We start from the raw sequence: 21,713 nt of genomic DNA on the forward strand, positions 1-21,713 counted from the left end.
ACGTAGCGTTGACACGTCGTCTCGCGAACTTTTTCCCTTTACTTATTAATGTAAAAACATAATTGTATACAGCTTTATTCCCAGTCCATTGGAAAATACAAAGCATAAAATCTGTTCTTATCAGCTTAATATCTGATACGGGTTCAAATGAACCCCAGAATATTAAACTGATTTTTGAATTCGGTGGGAAATCAATGCTTGCATTGATCCTGCCACGGGTTGACCCGGTATTGCAGCACCTCCGGGCTCGGCTCACCCCTTAAAAGGGATGTTTTTCTGAATTAAATCAATTTCTGAGTGCTCTTCTTTATGTTTCTCGCATCATTATGAGGTGGAAAAAATGACATATACACTATATCAACATACTTTCTTATCCTCAACCTATCACTATTCCATCGGAAGTCATTTGGCTGCTGAAAATGTATCTTTCGACAGCTTTCACTAGGTATGGAACATGGTTAAATAATTGCAGCCCAACAAGTTGTGTCCCTCAAAGGGAACGAGTTTTTTTTTAGAGCTAACCATTCAAATGGGTTCGAGTTTAATTGAGTGAACGGCAATCTGAAATGCAGACATGTCTCTTATGAATATTGTTTTTTAGATCAGTTGAGCAGTAAAGACGAAAAAACAGCGCAATTCGACGTCTCCATTTGGGAGGAAGAAGTTTTCCCAAATGGGAGCATTTCTCTTCTAACCCAGAAATGGCTGTAGGTTTTCGATTTTTTAAATAAGAGCTGTATAGGATCAACTATGCTCAATCCCATTTTTCAGTTTTATACGTAATTCCACGTGCGATAGTTCTTTGTTGAGCTCTATGATTTAGTGTACTTCGTCGTTATTGTTTGTCTACCAAAAAACTATGAGAAATCGCCAAGTATTTACAAAAGTCATACTTACCTGGCTCAGAGGCAACCATGATCACTAAGGTGGTTCCTTCAGGGTGAGGCCTTTCCATTGCACTAAGGATGGGCTGACCCTTGCGATTAATCCAAATGTGATTAACTCGGGAGTACAATTTTTGGTAGTGGGGGACTGCGTTCGCGCCGTCCCCTGAGCAGCAGAATCTATAATACTAAGTGAAGCAGACTTGAACGGATACTTTTCACTTGGTAAAGGAGTCACTGTGCGATCAAAACCACCGCATTAAAGGGGTTATTCTCTATTTAAATATGCAAACCATTAAGGGAAGCGCAAAGAATGCATTGGTCAAGCCCGATAAGAAAGTCACTTATGATGCCTAAACGTTAAAAAGGCGGATACTTTGTGATGATTGATGTACGCCAACAACGATTCGGACATATGCGTTGTAAATTTTACATTCAATACTGTCAACGGCCATACCACGTAGAACTCACCCGGTCTCGTCAGCTCCCGGAAGTTAAGCTACGTCGGGTCCCGTTAGTACTTGGATGGGTGACCGCTTGGGAATACGGGATGCTGTTGGCATCGTTTCTATTTTCACTTTAGTCAGATTTTAACATAACCAACACCATATATTTATTATCCACAATTTGATTGTGTGGAAACGTGAACGTGTATTGAAACGTTTCAATTTGGCCGTGATCGTCTAGTGGTTAGGACCCTACGTTGTGGGGTCTGATAGTGTAAAACCGTAGTAACCCAGGTTCGAATCCTGGTCACGGCATTTCAAAGCTAGTGGAAAAGCACAATGAGATAGCAACTGCGTAATTTTCGTTCAGTTGTTGTAGGTTTTTACTGATTTTATGGTTAAGTAAACGGGAATGGGTACAGCAAAATTGACCTGTGTTACGGACGAAAATCTGACACCTCAGCGCCCTAAGGGCACCGAATTTCCTATCCCAGGACAAGGCGGACCAGACGACGGCTCAGTGGCAAAATCGACACCGTAGAGAGTTCTCCCGATCCTAGCCTTTTTTCAGAGACAATTCAATCTCGTTTTTTGGTATCGAATTATTCTTTTCATGTGAATATCGTGCCAATACAAAGAGATAGTTTTCCTCCACACTCGATCAGCCGATCTATCGAACCGTCATTTACTCGAACCGTCATTTACCCGTAACAATTTGGTGCATCGACCGATGCGAGACGAATCTGACGCCGTCAAACGTGATCAGTGTGCGCCGTATCCGACTTTATGTCCGACATCGAACATCATTTGGTAACTTTTGTGTGTTTGTTGTGTTCCCTGTCAATTTATGAGCTCCGACAGCTCAAAAAGTTTTGTGTCACGCAATCCGACAATTTTTTCGTGTCAGTCACGCGAAAAATTTCCCGTCCCATTTTCTTTTTTCTCATCTTCATAACGTGGCCACTTGGCTCAAAACCACCAAGCTGCCGCGCCGTAGCAATAGTACACCCAGTAGGGCCCGACAAGCTGCACGGCACTTACAACGCCGAATTTCAGAAAGGGAGCGTGAACGGCAGATTGCAAGAGCGCTGTTGATTGAAGAGCGAAAAGAAGAGGCAAGAAGGCGGCTAATTGAAGAACGAACGCGAGAGGCTCAGCGAATTTATCAAGAATTGAGAAGTAGAACTAGCCAACAACAACCACACCGTGCTGAAAATCGAAACCCCATCGAAGAGCAAGAAGAGCAGGAAGAATTCATCCTGCAACTTGCAATCGAACCATACGATAATCCCGTCGATACCAATTAGTCCTAAGCTTCGGCTGGTTGGGCTGTTGATATCCGTCCGGTGGCATTTAGTCCTAGGTTTCGACCAGTTGGGCTGGTGCTAAATCCGAAAAAATTCCGAATCCGAAATCCGAACATCCGACGTCGAAAATTCCGAATCCGAACATCCGACCCCGAAAATTCAAAATCCGAACATCTGACTCCGAAATTTCCGACTCCGAACAACCGATTTCGCATCCGACTCCGATTAATCCGCCTCTAAACTTCCACATTTTGAATTCTGCATTTTTGATTGCGCTTTCCGCAACTGATTTGATCAAATTCCGCAATCCGTCCCAATCGTTACTGGATCACGCACCACGCAAGGCCAGTTAACTGTCATACGAGTGGGGGCGCAGTAAAGCTAATCGTTGTCTCATCATTCGGTCATCATCGTTTCATTTCAGCTGAAGTAAAAAAAAAAAAAATGGCAACCAACTTTGGAAAACAAGCGGGCCCATTAGACGAAATCTGTCAAACATCCGACAATAGCGAATTTCCACCGCTCAGCAGCGCCAAACAATTAAAGCGGGAGCGCGCGGTCGAAAAGGGCAGACACACTAAGCTGATCACAAAGATAGATCAACACATCGCCAACTTTGGCAGTAAACGAGAGCTAGCTGTTCATCGTGCATCATTGGCCGACCAATTAGAAGAGTGCATAGCGGCTCATGGGCGATATGTTGAAGCGACAGATTTTAACGAAGAAGAAGATGCAAACCCGGATGAATGGATAAGAAAATGTGAAGCGATAACAATGGAAGTATACGGGCGAATCGACAAATACATCCGCACACCGCGGTCCTCCATCCACTCATCTGTCGTTAACGAAGAAGCGCTGAACAACACGTTAAGAAATCAGCCTGACAACAATGACTCGATCGTTAGCTCATCAGTTTCGAGACGAAGAAACCAGGATCCTGATCCCGCCGCCATCATGAACGAAATTCAGCAACGCCTACGCCAAGAAATTGAGTTGAGAAGAAACGTCGAGGAACAGCTATCAAAAGCGACTACAACTATGACTCAAATGACCATCGATTCCGCAAAACTGTCGAGCGAAATTGAACGCAACGCTGAGTTTCAACGAAAAATACAGCAGCAAGCTGAGCAGATGGCGAAAGATAAAAAGAACACTGAAGAAGCCGAACTTCAATATCGAGCCCTGGTGGAAAAAGAAAAGAGACAGATGAACGAAAGATACGAAAAGGCCATGGAAGCCGTCGAAAACCGAATCAAACAACTCGAAGAGCTGTCAAGGCAGGAAAAAGAAGCAGAATGTCCCGAAAAAGCTGATGCCTCCGCACACGGAGCAATCCAGAAAAAACGTGTAGACTTCAATTACCGCAACACTGAAGTAACAGTGGAAGCACCCAACATCCGACGCGAAACAAATCAGGGTCCGTCATTCTTCCGGCCAGACGCGCCTTCCTTTGAAATACCGAACCAAGGCCCGTCATTCTTTCGCCCAGACGCGTCTTCATTTGGAGTACCAAACCAAGGTCCTTCAGTCTTCCGTTCTGCCGCGCCGTCTTTTGGAGCGCAAAGCCAAGGCGCATCATACTACTGTGCCACTGCTCCGCCTTCAGATGGAGCCAATCAACGCAGTTCAGAAAAAAACGAAAATCGAAAAAGCCCGACAGTCGACTCGTCAAAATGGTCGTTCAACCAAACGAAATACGGGCCGGCTAACAGCAACACACCGAATCGAAAATCCGTATTCCGAATGCCGCGACTAGATCTCGACCCGTTCGATGGCGATCCGAGAAAATGGCCGACTTTCATCGCAAATTTTAAAGATCTAGTCAACGATGATCAGGCGATATCAAGCACTCAAAAAATGGCGCTCCTCCGAAGTTGTTTGAAACCAAACATACAGCAGAGTTTGGGCGATTGTCTAAACGATCCAGCTTTGTATGAAGCAGCGCTTGAAGAGCTAGAGTGTACATATGGCCATCCTCATCTCATTTCAAGAGCGTACATTAGAACAATTCTTGATCTTCCAAAAGTTCCGCATTTCAACGACTATCGAGCCCTCTTAGGATTTTCTACATCCCTGCGCGGCGCCGTTTCGTCGTTAAAAAATGGTGGCTACGAGAATGAGCTGAATTCTGGCGGCCTGCTAGAGATAATTCTCGACAAGCTTCCCGCTGACATTCAAAGCAAGTGGGGGAAGAAGATAGTTAAATCACACCCGCAACTCCTGACTCTGCAAGATTTCGTACCGTGGCTACACACTATTGTGAAAGCAGAAATGGTGGTTAAACATGCAAAAGCGTCAAATTCTCAACCAACAGAAGGGAAAACTGGAAGACAAGACCGCAAACCGGGCCGGCAAATTCACAGCAAATTTAGTTCGCCCGTCTCACCAACGATTCTATCGATATCGACTGCATCGAATTCGAACTCAAAAACAAAAATTCATAGCACCGTTCAATTCAAGAACCTAAAAGAATGTTTGGTGTGCAACGGCAATCATAAACTCCAAGATTGCAAGAAATTCTCCGACTTCTCCGTAATCGAAAGAAGCAACCTCATCAAGAAAAATGGTTGCTGCCTCCGGTGCCTTGAAAAAGGTCATTTAGGTCGTGACTGTAGCAGCAACAAAAGTGTGGTGTCGACGAGTGTCAACACAACCATCATAGGCTCTTGCATGGCGCGCCCCGAATATTTCCGAAGCCGCTCGTTAACCCGACGAACGAAAGTCCAGCAATAGTGTCAACCAAGCGAAACGACAATGGAACTGGTGGGTCCACCGGATCGACCCATTGTTACACCTGCGCCATCCGCGAGAGGGACAGATCATGGTCCGTGCTGTTGGCTGTCGTGCCCATCACAATCTGGAACGGCAAGAAACATCTCAACACGTTTGGACTGTTGGACCCGGGCAGCGAAGCGTCTCTTATCTTAGATCATGCGGCCGACAAAATTGGATTGACCGGACAGGCCCAAACGATCCGTCTAAGAACCTTCCATGGCCAGGATCCAGATATTCCAACGCGCACCGTCAACTTCGATATTTCTCCAAGAGACGACCAATCACGATTCAAAACCATGAATGCGTTGACCGTCCCACAACTCAACTTTGCGAAGAAGAAATGTCATTGGCCCAGCGTCAAGAAAGAATGGAATCATCTAGCTGACTTAGATTTGCCAACATTCGACTCGGCCCTCGTTACCGTTATTATCGGTCGAGACATACGTGGAGCGCATCGTATTTTGGAAGAACGCTGCCACTCCGGAGACACCGGCCCAGATGCCATTTTAACGCCATTTGGATGGTGTGTAGCCGGTTCAGTGCCGTCACGAGTGTTCGAGGCCTCGGAGAGAAGACCCGGCATTTATCAGATCCATTTTCAGCCATCCGACCTGGAGTTGAGAGAAGACATCGCTAGGCTGTGGCAAACTGAAGCCTTCGGTGTTCAAAAACCAACTCAACCGATACTCTCCACCGAAAACCGAAAGGCGATGGACCTCCTCGAAAAATCCATCCGCCATACAGGAGAACGACAAGAAGTGGCATTAATGTGGAAGGAAGAAAACGCAGTGCTGCCAAACAACTATTCGTCGGCATTGCAGCAACTGCAACATCTTTCCAAACGTTTTAAACGGGACCCAGCTTATGGCGAAAAATATAACAAGGTGATCCAAGAATACCTGTCGCTCGGTCACGCAATTCCTGTAGATCCGTCCGACACAGGTACGCCTGGGCGTGTGTTTTATTTGCCACATCATGGTGTCACGTCCGTGAATAAGCCGGACAAGGTCCGCGTCGTATTCAACTGCTCGGCTCAACATAATGGAATCAGCCTAAACGACATGCTCCACCAAGGCCCAGATTTGTTAACCAGCCAAGTAGCAGTCCTCCTCCGCTTCCGTCAATTCCCGGTACCGATTGCCGGAGATATTGAAAAAATGTATCACCAGGTGCAAGTTCCGGCAAGCGATCAATCCGCTCTTCGTTTCCTTTATCAAGCGCCTGGGATCAACGAACCGATCAAAGCGTTTCAAATGACGCGACATGTTTTCGGTGCCGTCTCATCGCCGACGACATGCATCTTTGCTCTGAGAAAAACGGCCGAAGATAATCGACATCTTTATCCGACAGTTGCCGAACTCGTGCTGTCGAACACGTATGTCGACAATCTACTTTACTCTGCCGAAAACGAAGACGACGCCATTCGTGACGCCAAGGACTTCAAGGCCCTCTGTCTAGCTGGCGGATTTAATGTCGTACAATGGATGTCATCATCCCGTCGTGTTCTCTCAACAGTTGCTCCATCCGAGCTCTCTCGCCCTCATCTCGACTTCAATTCTGAGTTGCTCCCGGTCGAAAGAACACTCGGCATCTTGTTGGATTGGGAGACCGATCAGTTCATGTACAAAGTCGAGTTGAAACCAGCATCGACCATGCGTGAAGTACTCCAAGGTTTATCGAAGGTCCACGACCCTCTTGGTCTCATTGCCCCCGCCATTTTGCCAGCCCGAATCTTAATGCAAGATATATGGCACAGCCGGTGCGGATGGGACGACGTGCTGGATCAAGATCTCCAAAATATTTGGACAAATTGGACCAACGAGCTAAAACTTCTCGAAGCACTCCGCATTCCGCGCTGCATCCGCCGCGTAACCAAACCCGATCATCTAGAGCTTCATGCTTTTAGTGATGCCAGCGAAAATGGCTTCGGTGCTTGTGTATATCTCCGATGTTCATATCCGAACGAAAAAATCAGTGTCGCCTTAGTGATCGGAAAGGCAAGAGTGGCACCGTTAAAACAGTTATCAATCCCGCGACTCGAACTCCAAGGAGCTGTTTTAGCCGCTAGACTCGTCAGCACAGTCCGACAAGAAATGAACTTGAAGGACGTTCCAAAAACATATTGGACCGACTCACAAACCGTTCTTCAGTGGATTCATTCAACGTCCTGTCGCTATCACGCTTTTGTAGCTCACCGAATCACCGAAATTGTCGACCAGTCAGTGGCAAAAGAGTGGCGGCATATCCCAGGGGAGCTGAATCCGGCAGACGACGCTTCGCGTGGAATACCAGCGTCATCCTTAAATCCGAAACACCGCTGGTTTTGTGGGCCATCATTTCTCCTGATGTCCCGCGAAAGCTGGCCAGCGCCTGAACAAATATCAGAGCCCAGCTCCGATGATCCAGAAGTTGCCCCGTCACGCTGGGTGGGATCAATTTCAAACGAACCCATTCACCCGTTCATCCGCATCGCTGAACGTGTATCAACGTTGGAAAAATTCAAGTCCTCAGTTGGCTGGCTCCGACGTTTCGCGCGAAATTATTCGTTAAAAGAAAAACCAAAAACAACGCTTCGTTTCTTATCCGTGCCCGAGCTCCGCAGGGCAATGACGTTCGCTTTTCGCATCGACCAACAACATTATTTCGCCCGCGAGTTGGAATTTCTCCGCAAAAGGCGTCCATTGCCAGTCGATTCAAAACTGGTTCACCATACCCCCTTCCTCGACGTCAATTCCGTCATGAGAGTCGGTGGTCGATTAGATAGGAGCGCATTCAACGAAGACATCAAGCATCCTATCATCCTCCATCACGAGAGTCAATTGGCTCGATTGGTTATCCAAGAGCGACACATTTATCTCGAACATTCGCGACCTGATCGCACGCTCCACGATGTCCGATCTCGATACTACATCCCGAAGCTGAGACGCATCATAAAATCCGTCGTGGGAGATTGTGCAAAATGTCGGCTGTTACGCTCGAAACCAGCTCCTCCAATTATGGCTCCGCTCCCGTCCTATCGCCTCCGCCCGTTCACGCGACCATTTTCCGGAACGGGAATAGACTACTTTGGACCAATGCCTATCACCATGCTCCGACGGTCATTGAAAAGATGGGGCGTGATGTTTACTTGTTTAACGACTCGAGCCGTCCACATCGAACTCGCCGAAACACTTTCGACCGACTCGTTTCTCCTCGCTTTCTGGCGATTCGTAAATGTGCGTGGCTGTCCTGGCGTCGTTTATAGCGACAACGGCACAAATTTAGTCGCAGGCGAAAAGGAAATCTCAGAAGGTTTGGCGCGTTTCAATCAAGAAAGAATCGGATCAAAATTGGCGAAACGCGGCATCGAGTGGCATTTCTCTCCTCCCATCGCGCCGCATTTTGGCGGTTCATGGGAACGCCTTATTCAGTCCGCAAAATCCGCCCTACGCATCATTCTCGACGGCCGGACATCGTCCAACGAAATTCTGCAGTCCGCCTTAGTCGGGGCAGCAACGCTAATGAATGGACGTCCCCTCGAATATGTTCCAGTCGACCCGAAAGATCCCATTCCGTTGACCCCCAATCATTTTCTTCTCCTCGAAGCTAATCCGAACGAACCTCTGGACGTCCTCGATTTGTCAGAAAGACCGTCCACCAAAGGATGGAGAGCAGCCCAAGATCTCATCACTCATTTCTGGCGTAGGTGGCTCCGCGAGATCGTACCGAAACTCAATTCTCGATCAAAATGGACAGCACCGAATCGAAATATTGCTGTCAACGATATTGTCTTAATTGTTGATCCAGCCACTCGCAGAGGTGAGTGGCCGCTTGGCCGCGTACTTGAAGTCTTTCCCGATCTCAACGGCACCGTTCGCTCGGCATCCGTCGCAGTTTGGTCCGGGAAAGGCACGGAAACAAAACTTTGGACCCGAGCGGCTCATCATCTGTGCGTGCTGGAGACCGAAAAATGCGATGTTTCGGACATCCGAAACAGGGCCGGCTGTGTTACGGACGAAAATCTGACACCTCAGCGCCCTAAGGGCACCGAATTTCCTATCCCAGGACAAGGCGGACCAGACGACGGCTCAGTGGCAAAATCGACACCGTAGAGAGTTCTCCCGATCCTAGCCTTTTTTCAGAGACAATTCAATCTCGTTTTTTGGTATCGAATTATTCTTTTCATGTGAATCTCGTGCCAATACAAAGAGATAGTTTTCCTCCACACTCGATCAGCCGATCTATCGAACCGTCATTTACTCGAACCGTCATTTACCCGTAACAACCTGTAAACTGAAACAATTCCTGTGCGTTCACTTGAGCTGGTGAAATGCATCGTAATTTGCATGAATTTTACTACTCAACGGTGTTGTATGGCAATATGTGAAATATTCGTAAAATGAACTATATTCTTTATAGGTATGTGAGTGTAAAAAGGAAAGCAGCAAAATGATTAGTTTAATCGAAAAGCAGTACCTTGCCTGATGCTTTTGGTGTCAACGTCCGTGCGGAATCGACAAGAAAAAGGTTCAAGTAGTAGGGCTCTCTCATGGGAAATTTAGCTTTGCGCAGTGGCAATATCATAACCAATGAGGGTCTCCCGAGGTGTGATTATTGCTAGTTGAAAACTTTAACCAATACCCCGCCACGATGAAGTGAAACATTCTTTGTTGTCGGCAATTTTTGACAGCTCCAGCAGGAGCAGATTCTCTTAAAGAACGTTAACACTGTGTTCGGTTATTGTTTAGGGTTGCCTGTTTGATCAACCTTTAGTAAGCGATTGGTTAATCAATCCCACATATATCAAAGGTTGGGAAACCTGAATTTCTGTCTATAGAATCGTGTTTGTTCAACTTAGCGGATGGATCCCCCCCACCCCAAAGAAAAAAAACTAAAGGACTTGCAGAACAAATACGTTTCGTCTCCTTTCCCAATTCAGCTTACCCACCCCGTTTGCCTTAGACTTCGTTTATGTTTCAATCAGCTTAAGTTAACTCAGTTGAAAATCAAAAGAGGAAACTATTTTTACATGAGCTTTATACAGCATGAAGTTTTTTAGTGACTGTTTCAAATCTAACAGAAAATAGTCGTCGCATTACGGTTGAATATGTCTGTTTATTGCCGTGACTTTACCAAAGTGGTATGAAGTTGGGAAATGAAGAAAGACCAACTGATTTCAGTTGTTAATCACTCTGGTTTCTAATCAATACTCGGATAAATCTTTCGCCTTTTACTAAAGATTTCCGTGGTTAGGAGCACTGATGAGTCTATATGACTTATTTTTCGAACGCCTGGTCTTTAGACTGGGCACCTCAAAGATGAATAAATAAATTCTCGTTAATAAGTCAGTAGAGGGATGAAAGCAAAATATTTTCAATGTAATTGGAGAATAAAAGAATACTAAGATTCCTCCATTTCATGTTTATCAAGAAAAGGTAAATTACACCGCCATCTTAGCGATCCGTTGAAGTTGGTTGAAAACGCGGCCGAGGGCGCGAAGCGCCCGATGGCCGCAAACTTTAGATGCAGTTCAACATATAAGTATTCAGGTCCCTCCATTTCATGCTTTTCCAAATCATTAAAATTGTATGCAAACACCACTGTTCCATACGCACAAGTTGAAAACGCGGCCGAGGGCGCGAAGCGCCCGATGGCCGCATAGAAACTTCAATTGCAATTCAACATTTAGGTATTCAGATTATTATTTAGTATTAGCTTTGGGCTGTGGCAATAACAGTGAATCGTTATTGAGCTTAACGGAGCGGGTTGATATTCAGATGCAATCATGCCAATCACTTGAGCTTTCACTCTTTTACCCAATTGCAATATTTCAGATTCAGAGATTTAGGGTGGAGCTTATTGTTGTGGCAGTATTTCACTTTTGAAGTAGAAACAAACCCATTGAAACTCATACTTTCCTTAATAGAAATAAAAAGAAAGAGGTTTGACTGTTTCGTCGAGGCTAATTCATGTCGCGTACATTCACGGGCGCGATCCTACTACTGCTCGACACGGGAACTTTTGGCTGCTTAGTTTCCTTCCTGGCCCGTTTTGCTCCTCCTTAGCTAACCTGCACCCATTAAATTCCTTCAATGGGTCCATGTTGATGCCGAACTTAGTGCGGACGCCTGATCAACATGCACGGTCACGAAGTAGGAATCCTCGTCTCAAGTCATCCACACTAGCAAGCCTCCCAGAAGCAGGATTACAGATGCGTGCGACACATCCAGCTGAAGTATTAATGTCTGACGACCGATTGTATTTCTAGGATGAAGCGCGATATAAGAAATTGGCGAGTGACCCTCAACAAACTGCTTTTAATTTCCACCGTGCTCTAAATACCGTCATTGTTTCGCCATTTCAGCTGTTTGTATTGAATGAACAAAACGCGCCGTGTCGTTGTGTAGCACTTTTCCACATAATTCACTTCTAGGAAGAACTCGTTAACAATAAAAACCACGTTATTTTACGAATAGATTAATTAATGTTGTTTCATTTTGCATAATCGATTTATTCTCTTGCAAGTTTATTTCAACTTTAAGATCATACTTCACAGGATCATTTCTGTAGTATATCTTGACTTGTTTCCCACCAGAAACATTTCTCCAATCAACCCGCGATGACGAGTAATGACGCTGGCTTCTGAGAGTGAAACAGGTTGCGATCGTAGCCACTTGCGTGGTATCTGGTCGTCGCCATTGAGGACCGTTTTCGGTGTTCCCTTGTGGCACACTGGAAGGAAACCGGCGTTTTCAGAGCGGTAATTTAGCAAAGCATAGAAAAATGAACTTATTGATTCCTCTGATATACGTAAAACGTTAAACCCAAATGCCTCGTCTCTTTAGCGTTTCGTGTTATCGATATCAAAGTAGCTAACGTTTCCATGTGTAGATTTCATTGATCGAATCCTGTGCCCTTTAATAAGAATTTCGCACATTGGCAGGCGTAGTATTTCAAACATGTGACGTTCGCTAATGTCTTCACGTAACATTTCTTCCTGTTGTTCGTTGTTTTCTCAGCGTAACATTAACTTGGTTGCTGCAAAAACAGCTGCGTTACGTATTCCAGGATTCTATCCAACATGTTTTCTGATGCATTCCTGCTGCATTGATAGTTCATAGTGTGCAGAGTTTGCTACTAGGTGGAGTTGATTGACTCAAATGGAGAGTGCATTGCAATCACCAGCTTCACATATAATATAATATTTGAACCTTTTAGCCTAATAATCTATTTGTATCAAAAGAGAAGATAAAAACTAATGAGTTGTATTGGCTTCGAACAGTGCCAGGCAGGGTTCTAGCAACAGCCTGGTTTCCTGGTGACTTTCTTCGTTTTTCGATAGTGGTTTGCTCATTTTGTTCATCAGCCATATTTTCGAGATCCGTATGGCATATAACACCCAGTAACTTGAGTTTCAGTTATCGCTTCTCGGCCTTTTGGCTAAGATCAAAGTGTAGTATCTGTTCTTATCACCTTTATATCTGATACGGGTTCGATAGGACCCCGGGTATCATAGACTGATAGATTTTTTGACCAAGTGGTGCTGCTGATTGCCTGAAACCTTTTCGGGCAATCTTGGCTCACTTCCTCACTAACATTTCCTCGTCTCTCAATCCTTGACAGCTGGGTAATCGCTTACGTCGGCAGCTGGCGAGAAGATGTTTTTCAGAGATCTCGTCTAACACGGCTTTCTTCTACGCAGACAGAAGAGTTGGGGGGCTTGGAATGCTTCCTTTGACCGAGGAGGCTGATATCTGGACCATAGCTAGAGCGATGCAACTCCTAGACAGCGAGGACAAGACCGTTAGCGAAGTGGCTATGGCGCAACTAGAGGAGACAATACGACTAGGATACGGAAAGAGAGAAGTACCATTCCCCATACCAATTAACGAATACTTGGCAGGGTCAATGGACAAAGGACTTGGTGCCATAAGACATGGAGGAGCATCCATGAACCTCTGGACGCGTTCGAGGAGGGCAGCTGGCCACTTGAAGAGGATCAAGATTGATGTATCCGGCGAACAGTACTCCAAAATCATCGCCGATGACATCTCTTGCATTTCCCTGAAAGCAGTCAGAGGACTCCGAACCGCCCTGAGAGGAAGATGGACTTCAAGGCTACTGTCAGAGCAACAAGGGAAGGTTGCAACGGGGCTTGCACTCGACATGGCGAAGGACACAGCAGCACTCATCTCCTGCAGAACACCTCTCACATTTCAAGAATGGCACTACCTCCACCAAGCCAGACTCGGAAGACTTCCAGTTAGAGGGTGTCCAGGATCTAAGTCCACAAACAAGACATGTCGTCTTGGTTGTGGCAAATTGGAAACAACAGACCATGTCGTCTGCTGTTGCCAAGTCAATTCAGCTCTATCCATTAATAGACATAATTCTATCTTAGATCTTATGGTGACAGAAGCGGAGGCGCTCGGCCACTCCGTTTCCGTCAATCGGGCAATTGACTCCACCGGAATGCGACCTGACATCGTTGTAACATCGACGAACCCAGCTATCATTATTGACGTGACGGTGCCACTCAGCAGTGCAGAAGGGTTAGAGAGGGCAAGGAATAAGAAGATAGAAAAGTACAAAGACCTTGGATCTGTACTTCCTCTAGTCGTTGGCTCTCTCGGGTCCTGGCTTCCGAGCAACGACGCCATATCTCTAGCCCTCAGCATTCCTGGAAGACGATGGAACAACCTGAAGAGGAAGATGAAACTCTTGGCCATACAAGGAACGACCAGAATAATAGCAAAGCACTTGGCCTATCAAACAGAAGGAAGCGATCCACCGCCCGAAGAAGATGAAGAAACAGAAGACAACAGTCTTCTGCAACATTCTCTTTAAGGGTTTTTTAACGTAGCGTTGACACGTCGTCTCGCGAACTTTTTCCCTTTACATATTAGTGTAAAAACATAATTGTATACAGCTTTATTCCCAGTCCATTGGAAAATACAAAGCATAAAATCTGTTCTTATCACCTTTATATCTGATACGGGTTCGATAGGACCCCGGGTATCATAGACTGATAGATTTTTTGACCAAGTGGTGCTGCTGATTGCCTGAAACCTTTTCGGGCAATCTTGGCTCACTTCCTCACTAACATTTCCTCGTCTCTCAATCCTTGACAGCTGGGTAATCGCTTACGTCGGCAGCTGGCGAGAAGATGTTTTTGGCGTAAACTACGCGGCGTTAATTGTGACGTCGGTCTTCCGGTATTCAATCCGGCCGTCAATTCCCATCTCGTTTTTCATATTCCCCACACGTGCGTCACGGTTAGGCCCACATACTAACAAGTTCACAAATTGGCTGTAGAGTAAACTGTAAAATCTATTGCTAGAAATTGTAAACATAAATTCATTTCCTGAAATTTTTTTTTTTAACTTTGAAAATTTTAAAATTTAAAATCATTTGATCTGTCTAAATTGCCCTTTCCTTAAATTAGGCTAAACTCACACCCACCTTTACCACTGACCTCCAGTAACCTACCCCAAAAACAAGATATTTGACTGTCTGACTTTACCTTAACCTTCAGAAAACCAGACATTTGACTGTCTGGCCTAACCTTTATCCCTCTTTCGCTATTACCTTGCTAAAATCTGTTAAGAAATCAACAATGTTACGATCATGATGACGGAGTCGATAACCGAGTTGTTTTTCTATAACTGCGTAGATGGGATCCTAAAGCTTCCCTTCCCCGTCCCTCCTACTCTAAAGTGCTCTCTCTGTCCAAGCGGTAGATATGGTTCTAAGACTCACGTTAAAAATGCAGTAGATCATTTAAAATTAAAACATGGCTTGATCGTTGTTACAAAATATTATTGCCAATTGTGCAATCAAATTTCTGAAGAACGTATCAGAGCCAAAAGACACCATGCTGTGTGCGACGAAGCACCTAGTGATGACAGCACTGGCCATGAAAGCATTCCCATACAGCAATCAGAAATTGCAGGAGAGGATCTCATCCTTCCCTATCCTTGTGGAAACTGCAGATGTCCACTGTGCCGTTGGTATACAACGGCACAAGGCACAGTTGCAGCGCAGTCTATTGAACACCATATAGCGCGCGAACACGGTTTGTCCACTAAAAGGAAATGGAAATGCAGAGCGTGCAACGTCATACTAGAAGGGCATGCCATGAGAGAGCACTATAAAGTACATAGAATCCCACAACAAACCACGCCTAATTCATCAATATCCTCTACCAACCCTTTGCTCTCAACAAACTTACCACATTCACCCACCCTCTCTCTTGCATCCATAAGAAATTCCTTAATCTCCAGTAGTTCAACCCCGTCAACTACACAAAGTTCTATTGCTTCCCACCAGATATCACCACCAATCATCCTTAACCTAGAGCCTAATCTCCAGTCCCCTTCACCATTGCGTATTCCAACACCTGATCCGAGCAAAACACCCCTTAGTTCTCCGGCTTCCACTTCTAGTTCGAGTCGAAACACTTCCTTTTCCTCCCCCTTATCATCTCCTAGCCAACTTGTGAACTCAGTATCTACCGTCGACGTAGCGGGAACAGAAGACGAGTTTAGGGGGTTGTGGGCTTCAAGGATAGAATCGTGCACCTCCCTGCAGGGTCTTGATTCCCTCCTCCGTGAATGCACAGTTGAGTGGCTTAGGCTTTCAACGAAACCGGAAGACACAATCTCCGCACCAAGAAGACAAACAACACCAACAGAGAGGACAAGAAGCCATCGCAACCAAAATCGACAACAACAAAAAATAAGGCGTTCAGGAAGAAAGGCAGCAGAGGAAAAAGGCAAACTTCAACGCCTCTACTCACTCTATCCTCGCAGAGCCGTAAGGAAAATATTAGAAGAGGAATCCATTGGCTACACGGGAACCAAGGATTTGGCTGCTGCTTTCCTCGAATCAACCTACTCCCAAACACCACCATCAACTAACCAGGTTGACTGCGCGAGAGCCCATTTCGACAGATGTGAATGGAAGAACCCAACATCTGAAGAGCTCAGAATTCTTTCCTCACCTCCAAGTCCAGAAGAAATCAAGCATAGACTCGGTAAAGCTTGCAACACCGCGCCTGGACGAGACGGCTTAGAATATCGTCACCTTCGTGCACTGGACACAAGCGGTCATCTCCTAGCTTCCATCTACCGCGCGGTATGGACTTATGGGATTCCAGCTTGCTGGAAGACCTCGAGAACCGTTCCGATATACAAGAAAGGTGACTCCTCAGATTATGGGAACTTTCGGCCAATATCCCTTCTTCCGACAATGTACAAGATCTTCTCAGGAATTTTGTCCTCAAGAATAATGTCAACTGCGACGAAGCTAGGATGGATTTCGTCAGAGCAAAAAGGGTTTCTACCAGGTGTTCGAGGCATCCAGGAACACACACATCTCCTTCACACTGTTATCGAACAGGCGAAACAGTCCAAGAGGGAGATGGTGATTGCCTGGTTGGACCTCTCCAATGCTTTTGGATCCATTCCTCACCCAATTTTAAATTGTCTTTTTCAGAGTCTACCAATACCAGCTGAGCTTCGTCGCATCCTAAGCGATATCTACTCAAACAACATCATGGAGTTTATTGTTGGGCAAGATTCCGTGCAGATTCATCCAACGGCTGGTGTTCGACAAGGCGACCCATTAAGCAGCGTGGTATTCAACCTGGCAGCTGAACCCATCATACGGACGGCAAAATCAAATAACACCGGATTCTCAGCGTTTCAAGCTAGGGTCTCAACTACAGCATATGCGGACGATATTGCCATTGTAGGATCGTCAATCCGAGAAACGCAAAGAACTCTCAATGCCGTAGAGGACACGGCAACCTCGCTAGGCTTGAAGTTCAATCCAGGTAAGTGCACGTCCTTAACACTTATTAACGGAAAATCTGTTACAGACAACTCGCTGAAAATCGGAGACGCCGAAATCAGACCCCTGGCAGAAGACGATCAAGAGGACTACCTAGGAACACCTCTAGGAGCTCGCCTGACCTTTCGTCCAACCACCTCTTTAGCTCAAAACTTAATTAAAGTAGCAGATTCTGGTTTAGCTCCCTGGCAGAAGTTAGAAGTATACAGGAGTTGTCTTCTACCATCGCTGTCTCATCATCTGGCGTCAGGAAGGGTGGAAAAGGGTGCTCTCTACGACCTGGATGTCGCTTGCAGAGATTTTCTACGCAGAGTTGCCAACGTCCCTATCTCGTCTAACACGGCTTTCTTCTACGCAGACAGAAGAGTTGGGGGGCTTGGAATGCTTCCTTTGACCGAGGAGGCTGATATCTGGACCATAGCTAGAGCGATGCAACTCCTAGACAGCGAGGACAAGTCCGTTAGCGAAGTGGCTATGGCGCAACTAGAGGAGACAATACGACTAGGATACGGAAAGAGAGAAGTACCATTCCCCATACCAATTAACGAATACTTGGCAGGGTCAATGGACAAAGGACTTGGTGCCATAAGACATGGAGGAGCATCCATGAACCTCTGGACGCGTTCGAGGAGGGCAGCTGGCCACTTGAAGAGGATCAAGATTGATGTATCCGGCGAACAGTACTCCAAAATCATCGCCGATGACATCTCTTGCATTTCCCTGAAAGCAGTCAGAGGACTCCGAACCGCCCTGAGAGGAAGATGGACGTCAAGGCTACTGTCAGAGCAACAAGGGAAGGTTGCAACGGGGCTTGCACTCGACATGGCGAAGGACACAGCAGCACTCATCTCCTGCAGAACACCTCTAACATTTCAAGAATGGCACTACCTCCACCAAGCCAGACTTGGAAGACTTCCAGTTAGAGGGTGTCCAGGATCTAAGTCCACAAACAAGACATGTCGTCTTGGTTGTGGCAAATTGGAAACAACAGACCATGTCGTCTGCTGTTGCCAAGTCAATTCAGCTCTATCCATTAATAGACATAATTCTATCTTAGATCTAATGGTGACAGAAGTGGAGGCGCTCGGCCACTCCGTTTCCGTCAATCGGGCAATTGACTCCACCGGAATGCGACCTGACATCGTCGTAACATCGACGAACCCAGCTATCATTATTGACGTGACGGTTCCACTCAGCAGTGCAGAAGGGTTAGAGAGGGCAAGGAATAAGAAGATAGAGAAGTACAAAGACCTTGGATCTGTACTTCCTCTAGTCGTTGGTTCTCTCGGGTCCTGGCTTCCGAGCAACGACGCCATATCTCTAGCCCTCAGCATTCCTGGAAGACGATGGAACAATCTGAAGAGGAAGATGAAAATCTTGGCCATACAAGGAACGACCAGAATAATAGCAAAGCACTTGGCCTATCAAACAGAAGAAAGCGATCCACCGCCCGAAGAAGATGAAGAAACAGAAGACAACAGTCTTCTGCAACATTCTCTTTAAGGGGTTTTTTAACGTAGCGTTGACACGTCGTCTCGCGAACTTTTTCCCTTTACATATTAATGTAAAAACATAATTGTATACAGCTTTATTCCCAGTCCATTGGAAAATACAAAGCATAAAATCTGTTCTTATCAGCTTAATATCTGATACGGGTTCAAATGAACCCCAGAATATTAAACTGATTTTTGGAATTCGGTGGGAAATCAATGCTTGCATTGATCCTGCCACGGGTTGACCCGGTATTGCAGTACCTCCGGGCTCGGCTCACCCCTTAAAAGGGATGTTTTTCTGAATTAAATCAATTTCTGAGTGCTCTTCTTTATGTTTCTCGCATCATTATGAGGTGGAAAAAATGACATATACACTATATCAACATACTTTCTTATCCTCAACCTATCACTATTCCATCGGAAGTCATTTGGCTGCTGAAAATGTATCTTTCGACAGCTTTCACTAGGTATGGAACATGGTTAAATAATTGCAGCCCAACAAGTTGTGTCCCTCAAAGGGAACGAGTTTTTTTTTAGAGCTAACCATTCAAATGGGTTCGAGTTTAATTGAGTGAACGGCAATCTGAAATGCAGACATGTCTCTTATGAATATTGTTTTTTAGATCAGTTGAGCAGTAAAGACGAAAAAACAGCGCAATTCGACGTCTCCATTTGGGAGGAAGAAGTTTTCCCAAATGGGAGCATTTCTCTTCTAACCCAGAAATGGCTGTAGGTTTTCGATTTTTTAAATAAGAGCTGTATAGGATCAACTATGCTCAATCCCATTTTTCAGTTTTATACGTAATTCCACGTGCGATAGTTCTTTGTTGAGCTCTATGATTTAGTGTACTTCGTCGTTATTGTTTGTCTACCAAAAAACTATGAGAAATCGCCAAGTATTTACAAAAGTCATACTTACCTGGCTCAGAGGCAACCATGATCACTAAGGTGGTTCCTTCAGGGTGAGGCCTTTCCATTGCACTAAGGATGGGCTGACCCTTGCGATTAATCCAAATGTGATTAACTCGGGAGTACAATTTTTGGTAGTGGGGGACTGCGTTCGCGCCGTCCCCTGAGCAGCAGAATCTATAATACTAAGTGAAGCAGACTTGAACGGATACTTTTCACTTGGTAAAGGAGTCACTGTGCGATAGAAAACCACCGCATTAAAGGGGTTATTCTCTATTTAAATATGCAAACCATTAAGGGAAGCGCAAAGAATGCATTGGTCAAGCCCGATAAGAAAGTCACTTATGATGCCTAAACGTTAAAAAGGCAGATACTTTGTGATGATTGATGTACGCCAACAACGATTCGGACATATGCGTTGTAAATTTTACATTCAATACTGTCAACGGCCATACCACGTAGAACTCACCCGGTCTCGTCAGCTCCCGGAAGTTAAGCTACGTCGGGTCCCGTTAGTACTTGGATGGGTGACCGCTTGGGAATACGGGATGCTGTTGGCATCGTTTCTTTTTTCACTTTAGTCAGATTTTAACATAACCAACACCATATATTTATTATCCACAATTTGATTGTGTGGAAACGTTAACGTGTATTGAAACGTTTCAATTTGGCCGTGATCGTCTAGTGGTTAGGACCCTACGTTGTGGGGTCTGATAGCGTAAAACCGTAGTAACCCAGGTTCGAATCCTGGTCACGGCATTTCAAAGCTAGTGGAAAAGCACAATGAGATAGCAACTGCGTAATTTTCGTTCAGTTGTTGTAGGTTTTTACTGATTTTATGGTTAAGTAAACGGGAATGGGTACAGCAAAATTGACCTGTAAACTGAAACAATTCCTGTGCGTTCACTTGAGCTGGTGAAATGCATCGTAATTTGCATGAATTTTACTACTCAACGGTGTTGTATGGCAATATGTGAAATATTGTCGCACCCACTTCTTGATGCGGCACTTTCTTTAATGGGACACGGGGGTTTTCTTAAAAGACAGTGTATTCGGTGAGACGAGCACGAAACGTATACACTGACAAGGGGAAGTACGAACTGCGAGAGCGGATGCTAGTAGGCCTGGCTTTTTATACGCAAGGCCTACTAGATGACGCGGGAAGTAAAACCTATTGTGATGGTCAAGCAGATTGCCTGGTTGACCCCTTTTGGGCCAAGGTGACACATCACGGAAGAGAAAGCGTGAGCTATCCCCCTCCGTGCTACGTCCCTTCCTAGCCATTAACACGTGGATGTCCGACCTGCTGGTTAATCGGACATACACGTGTCATTATTGCTTTGCGTATGCCTGGCCCGTTGCTAGGCCAGACCTACCCGTGACAGGTCCCCCTCTTGAAGGCAGGCGACCCGACTGCAAGTACGTCATTATCCTGCTCAACCATCCTACGTAAAGCTACAGTAATTTAACTGCTACAACTACAGTTTGCAAAGCGAGAACACTATTAAAGGGAGGGTAACATAATTAATAAATCCACAAACGTTGATCTGCAATTGCCGACTGTTATGGCGACAACATCGTATTTTCTTCTGGCTCTTGTTTGGACATAGGACCAATCTCGTAGCAGTTATTATCCATTTTTTCATGGTACTCCAATTTCGTTTTTAATTGTTGTGTGTGGTATCCTATGAATAGGATAATCATGGTAAGCGTCACTAGTCCTAGCGCTAGTTCGTAAGGGTATCTTTGCGTTTCCATTCCTTTCTCAGTTTCAGCTTTTTGTAATAGTTGCCGGATTTGTTGCCCCGTCATTTCTGATGACAACCTGGTTTTGTCGTTATGCCGTAGCATTCCACTTATCAAATTCAGCTCGGTTTTGTTTTTTGTTGGTAGCTCAAATACTGCCGCCGTTTTTTCTAGTGTCACGTTTGCATAGCCACTTCTTATTGTGGGGGCTTGTAATGGTTTCGTCGTGAATTCCATTTGACCTTCCAGGCTTGCGGGCAATATCCAGTCTTCTGTTCGGGCTGTACATCCTGGAGGAATTTCGAGAATGCCAGTTGCTGG

The 21,713-nt window shown here is 45.5% G+C and overlaps 1 protein-coding gene, 11 non-coding genes and 1 pseudogene across 12 annotated transcripts; all 13 read left to right on the forward strand.

Annotated features, from left to right (window-relative positions):
* Nucleotides 1-68: 68 nt before the first annotated feature.
* Nucleotides 69-261, forward strand: LOC123472790. Its single transcript, XR_006647270.1, has one exon. It is a non-coding gene; the product is annotated as a U2 spliceosomal RNA (small nuclear RNA).
* Nucleotides 262-889: 628 nt separating this feature from the next.
* On the forward strand, nucleotides 890-1,053 carry LOC123472714. The gene has a single exon (XR_006647195.1). It is a non-coding gene; the product is annotated as a U1 spliceosomal RNA (small nuclear RNA).
* Nucleotides 1,054-1,327: 274 nt separating this feature from the next.
* On the forward strand, nucleotides 1,328-1,446 carry LOC123472813. Its single transcript, XR_006647277.1, has one exon. It is a non-coding gene; the product is annotated as a 5S ribosomal RNA (ribosomal RNA).
* A 110-nt stretch (nucleotides 1,447-1,556) lies between these two features.
* Nucleotides 1,557-1,645, forward strand: Trnah-gug. Its single transcript is given in 2 exon segments — nucleotides 1,557-1,593; nucleotides 1,611-1,645. It is a non-coding gene; the product is annotated as a tRNA-His (tRNA).
* Nucleotides 1,646-3,081: 1,436 nt separating this feature from the next.
* LOC123472386 lies at nucleotides 3,082-9,503 on the forward strand. Its single transcript, XM_045173798.1, has 2 exons — nucleotides 3,082-5,169; nucleotides 5,253-9,503. The coding sequence occupies exons 1-2, from the start codon at nucleotides 3,082-3,084 to the stop codon at nucleotides 9,501-9,503; spliced, it is 6,339 nt and encodes a 2,112-aa protein (XP_045029733.1).
* A 448-nt stretch (nucleotides 9,504-9,951) lies between these two features.
* On the forward strand, nucleotides 9,952-10,093 carry LOC123472890. The gene has a single exon (XR_006647353.1). It is a non-coding gene; the product is annotated as a U4 spliceosomal RNA (small nuclear RNA).
* A 485-nt stretch (nucleotides 10,094-10,578) lies between these two features.
* LOC123472933 lies at nucleotides 10,579-10,701 on the forward strand. The gene has a single exon (XR_006647394.1). It is a non-coding gene; the product is annotated as a U5 spliceosomal RNA (small nuclear RNA).
* Nucleotides 10,702-11,930: 1,229 nt separating this feature from the next.
* LOC123472852 lies at nucleotides 11,931-12,153 on the forward strand. The gene has a single exon (XR_006647316.1). It is a non-coding gene; the product is annotated as a small nucleolar RNA U3 (small nucleolar RNA).
* A 658-nt stretch (nucleotides 12,154-12,811) lies between these two features.
* LOC123472798 lies at nucleotides 12,812-12,979 on the forward strand (annotated as a pseudogene).
* Nucleotides 12,980-18,826: 5,847 nt separating this feature from the next.
* On the forward strand, nucleotides 18,827-19,020 carry LOC123472777. The gene has a single exon (XR_006647257.1). It is a non-coding gene; the product is annotated as a U2 spliceosomal RNA (small nuclear RNA).
* A 628-nt stretch (nucleotides 19,021-19,648) lies between these two features.
* On the forward strand, nucleotides 19,649-19,812 carry LOC123472715. Its single transcript, XR_006647196.1, has one exon. It is a non-coding gene; the product is annotated as a U1 spliceosomal RNA (small nuclear RNA).
* A 275-nt stretch (nucleotides 19,813-20,087) lies between these two features.
* Nucleotides 20,088-20,206, forward strand: LOC123472824. The gene has a single exon (XR_006647288.1). It is a non-coding gene; the product is annotated as a 5S ribosomal RNA (ribosomal RNA).
* Nucleotides 20,207-20,316: 110 nt separating this feature from the next.
* Nucleotides 20,317-20,405, forward strand: Trnah-gug. The gene is given in 2 exon segments: nucleotides 20,317-20,353; nucleotides 20,371-20,405. It is a non-coding gene; the product is annotated as a tRNA-His (tRNA).
* Nucleotides 20,406-21,713: the final 1,308 nt, after the last annotated feature.

The sequence above is a fragment of the Daphnia magna genome, linkage group LG5, assembly GCF_020631705.1.
Source record: "Daphnia magna isolate NIES linkage group LG5, ASM2063170v1.1, whole genome shotgun sequence".
In the NCBI taxonomy this organism is placed as follows: Eukaryota; Metazoa; Arthropoda; class Branchiopoda; order Diplostraca; family Daphniidae; genus Daphnia; species Daphnia magna.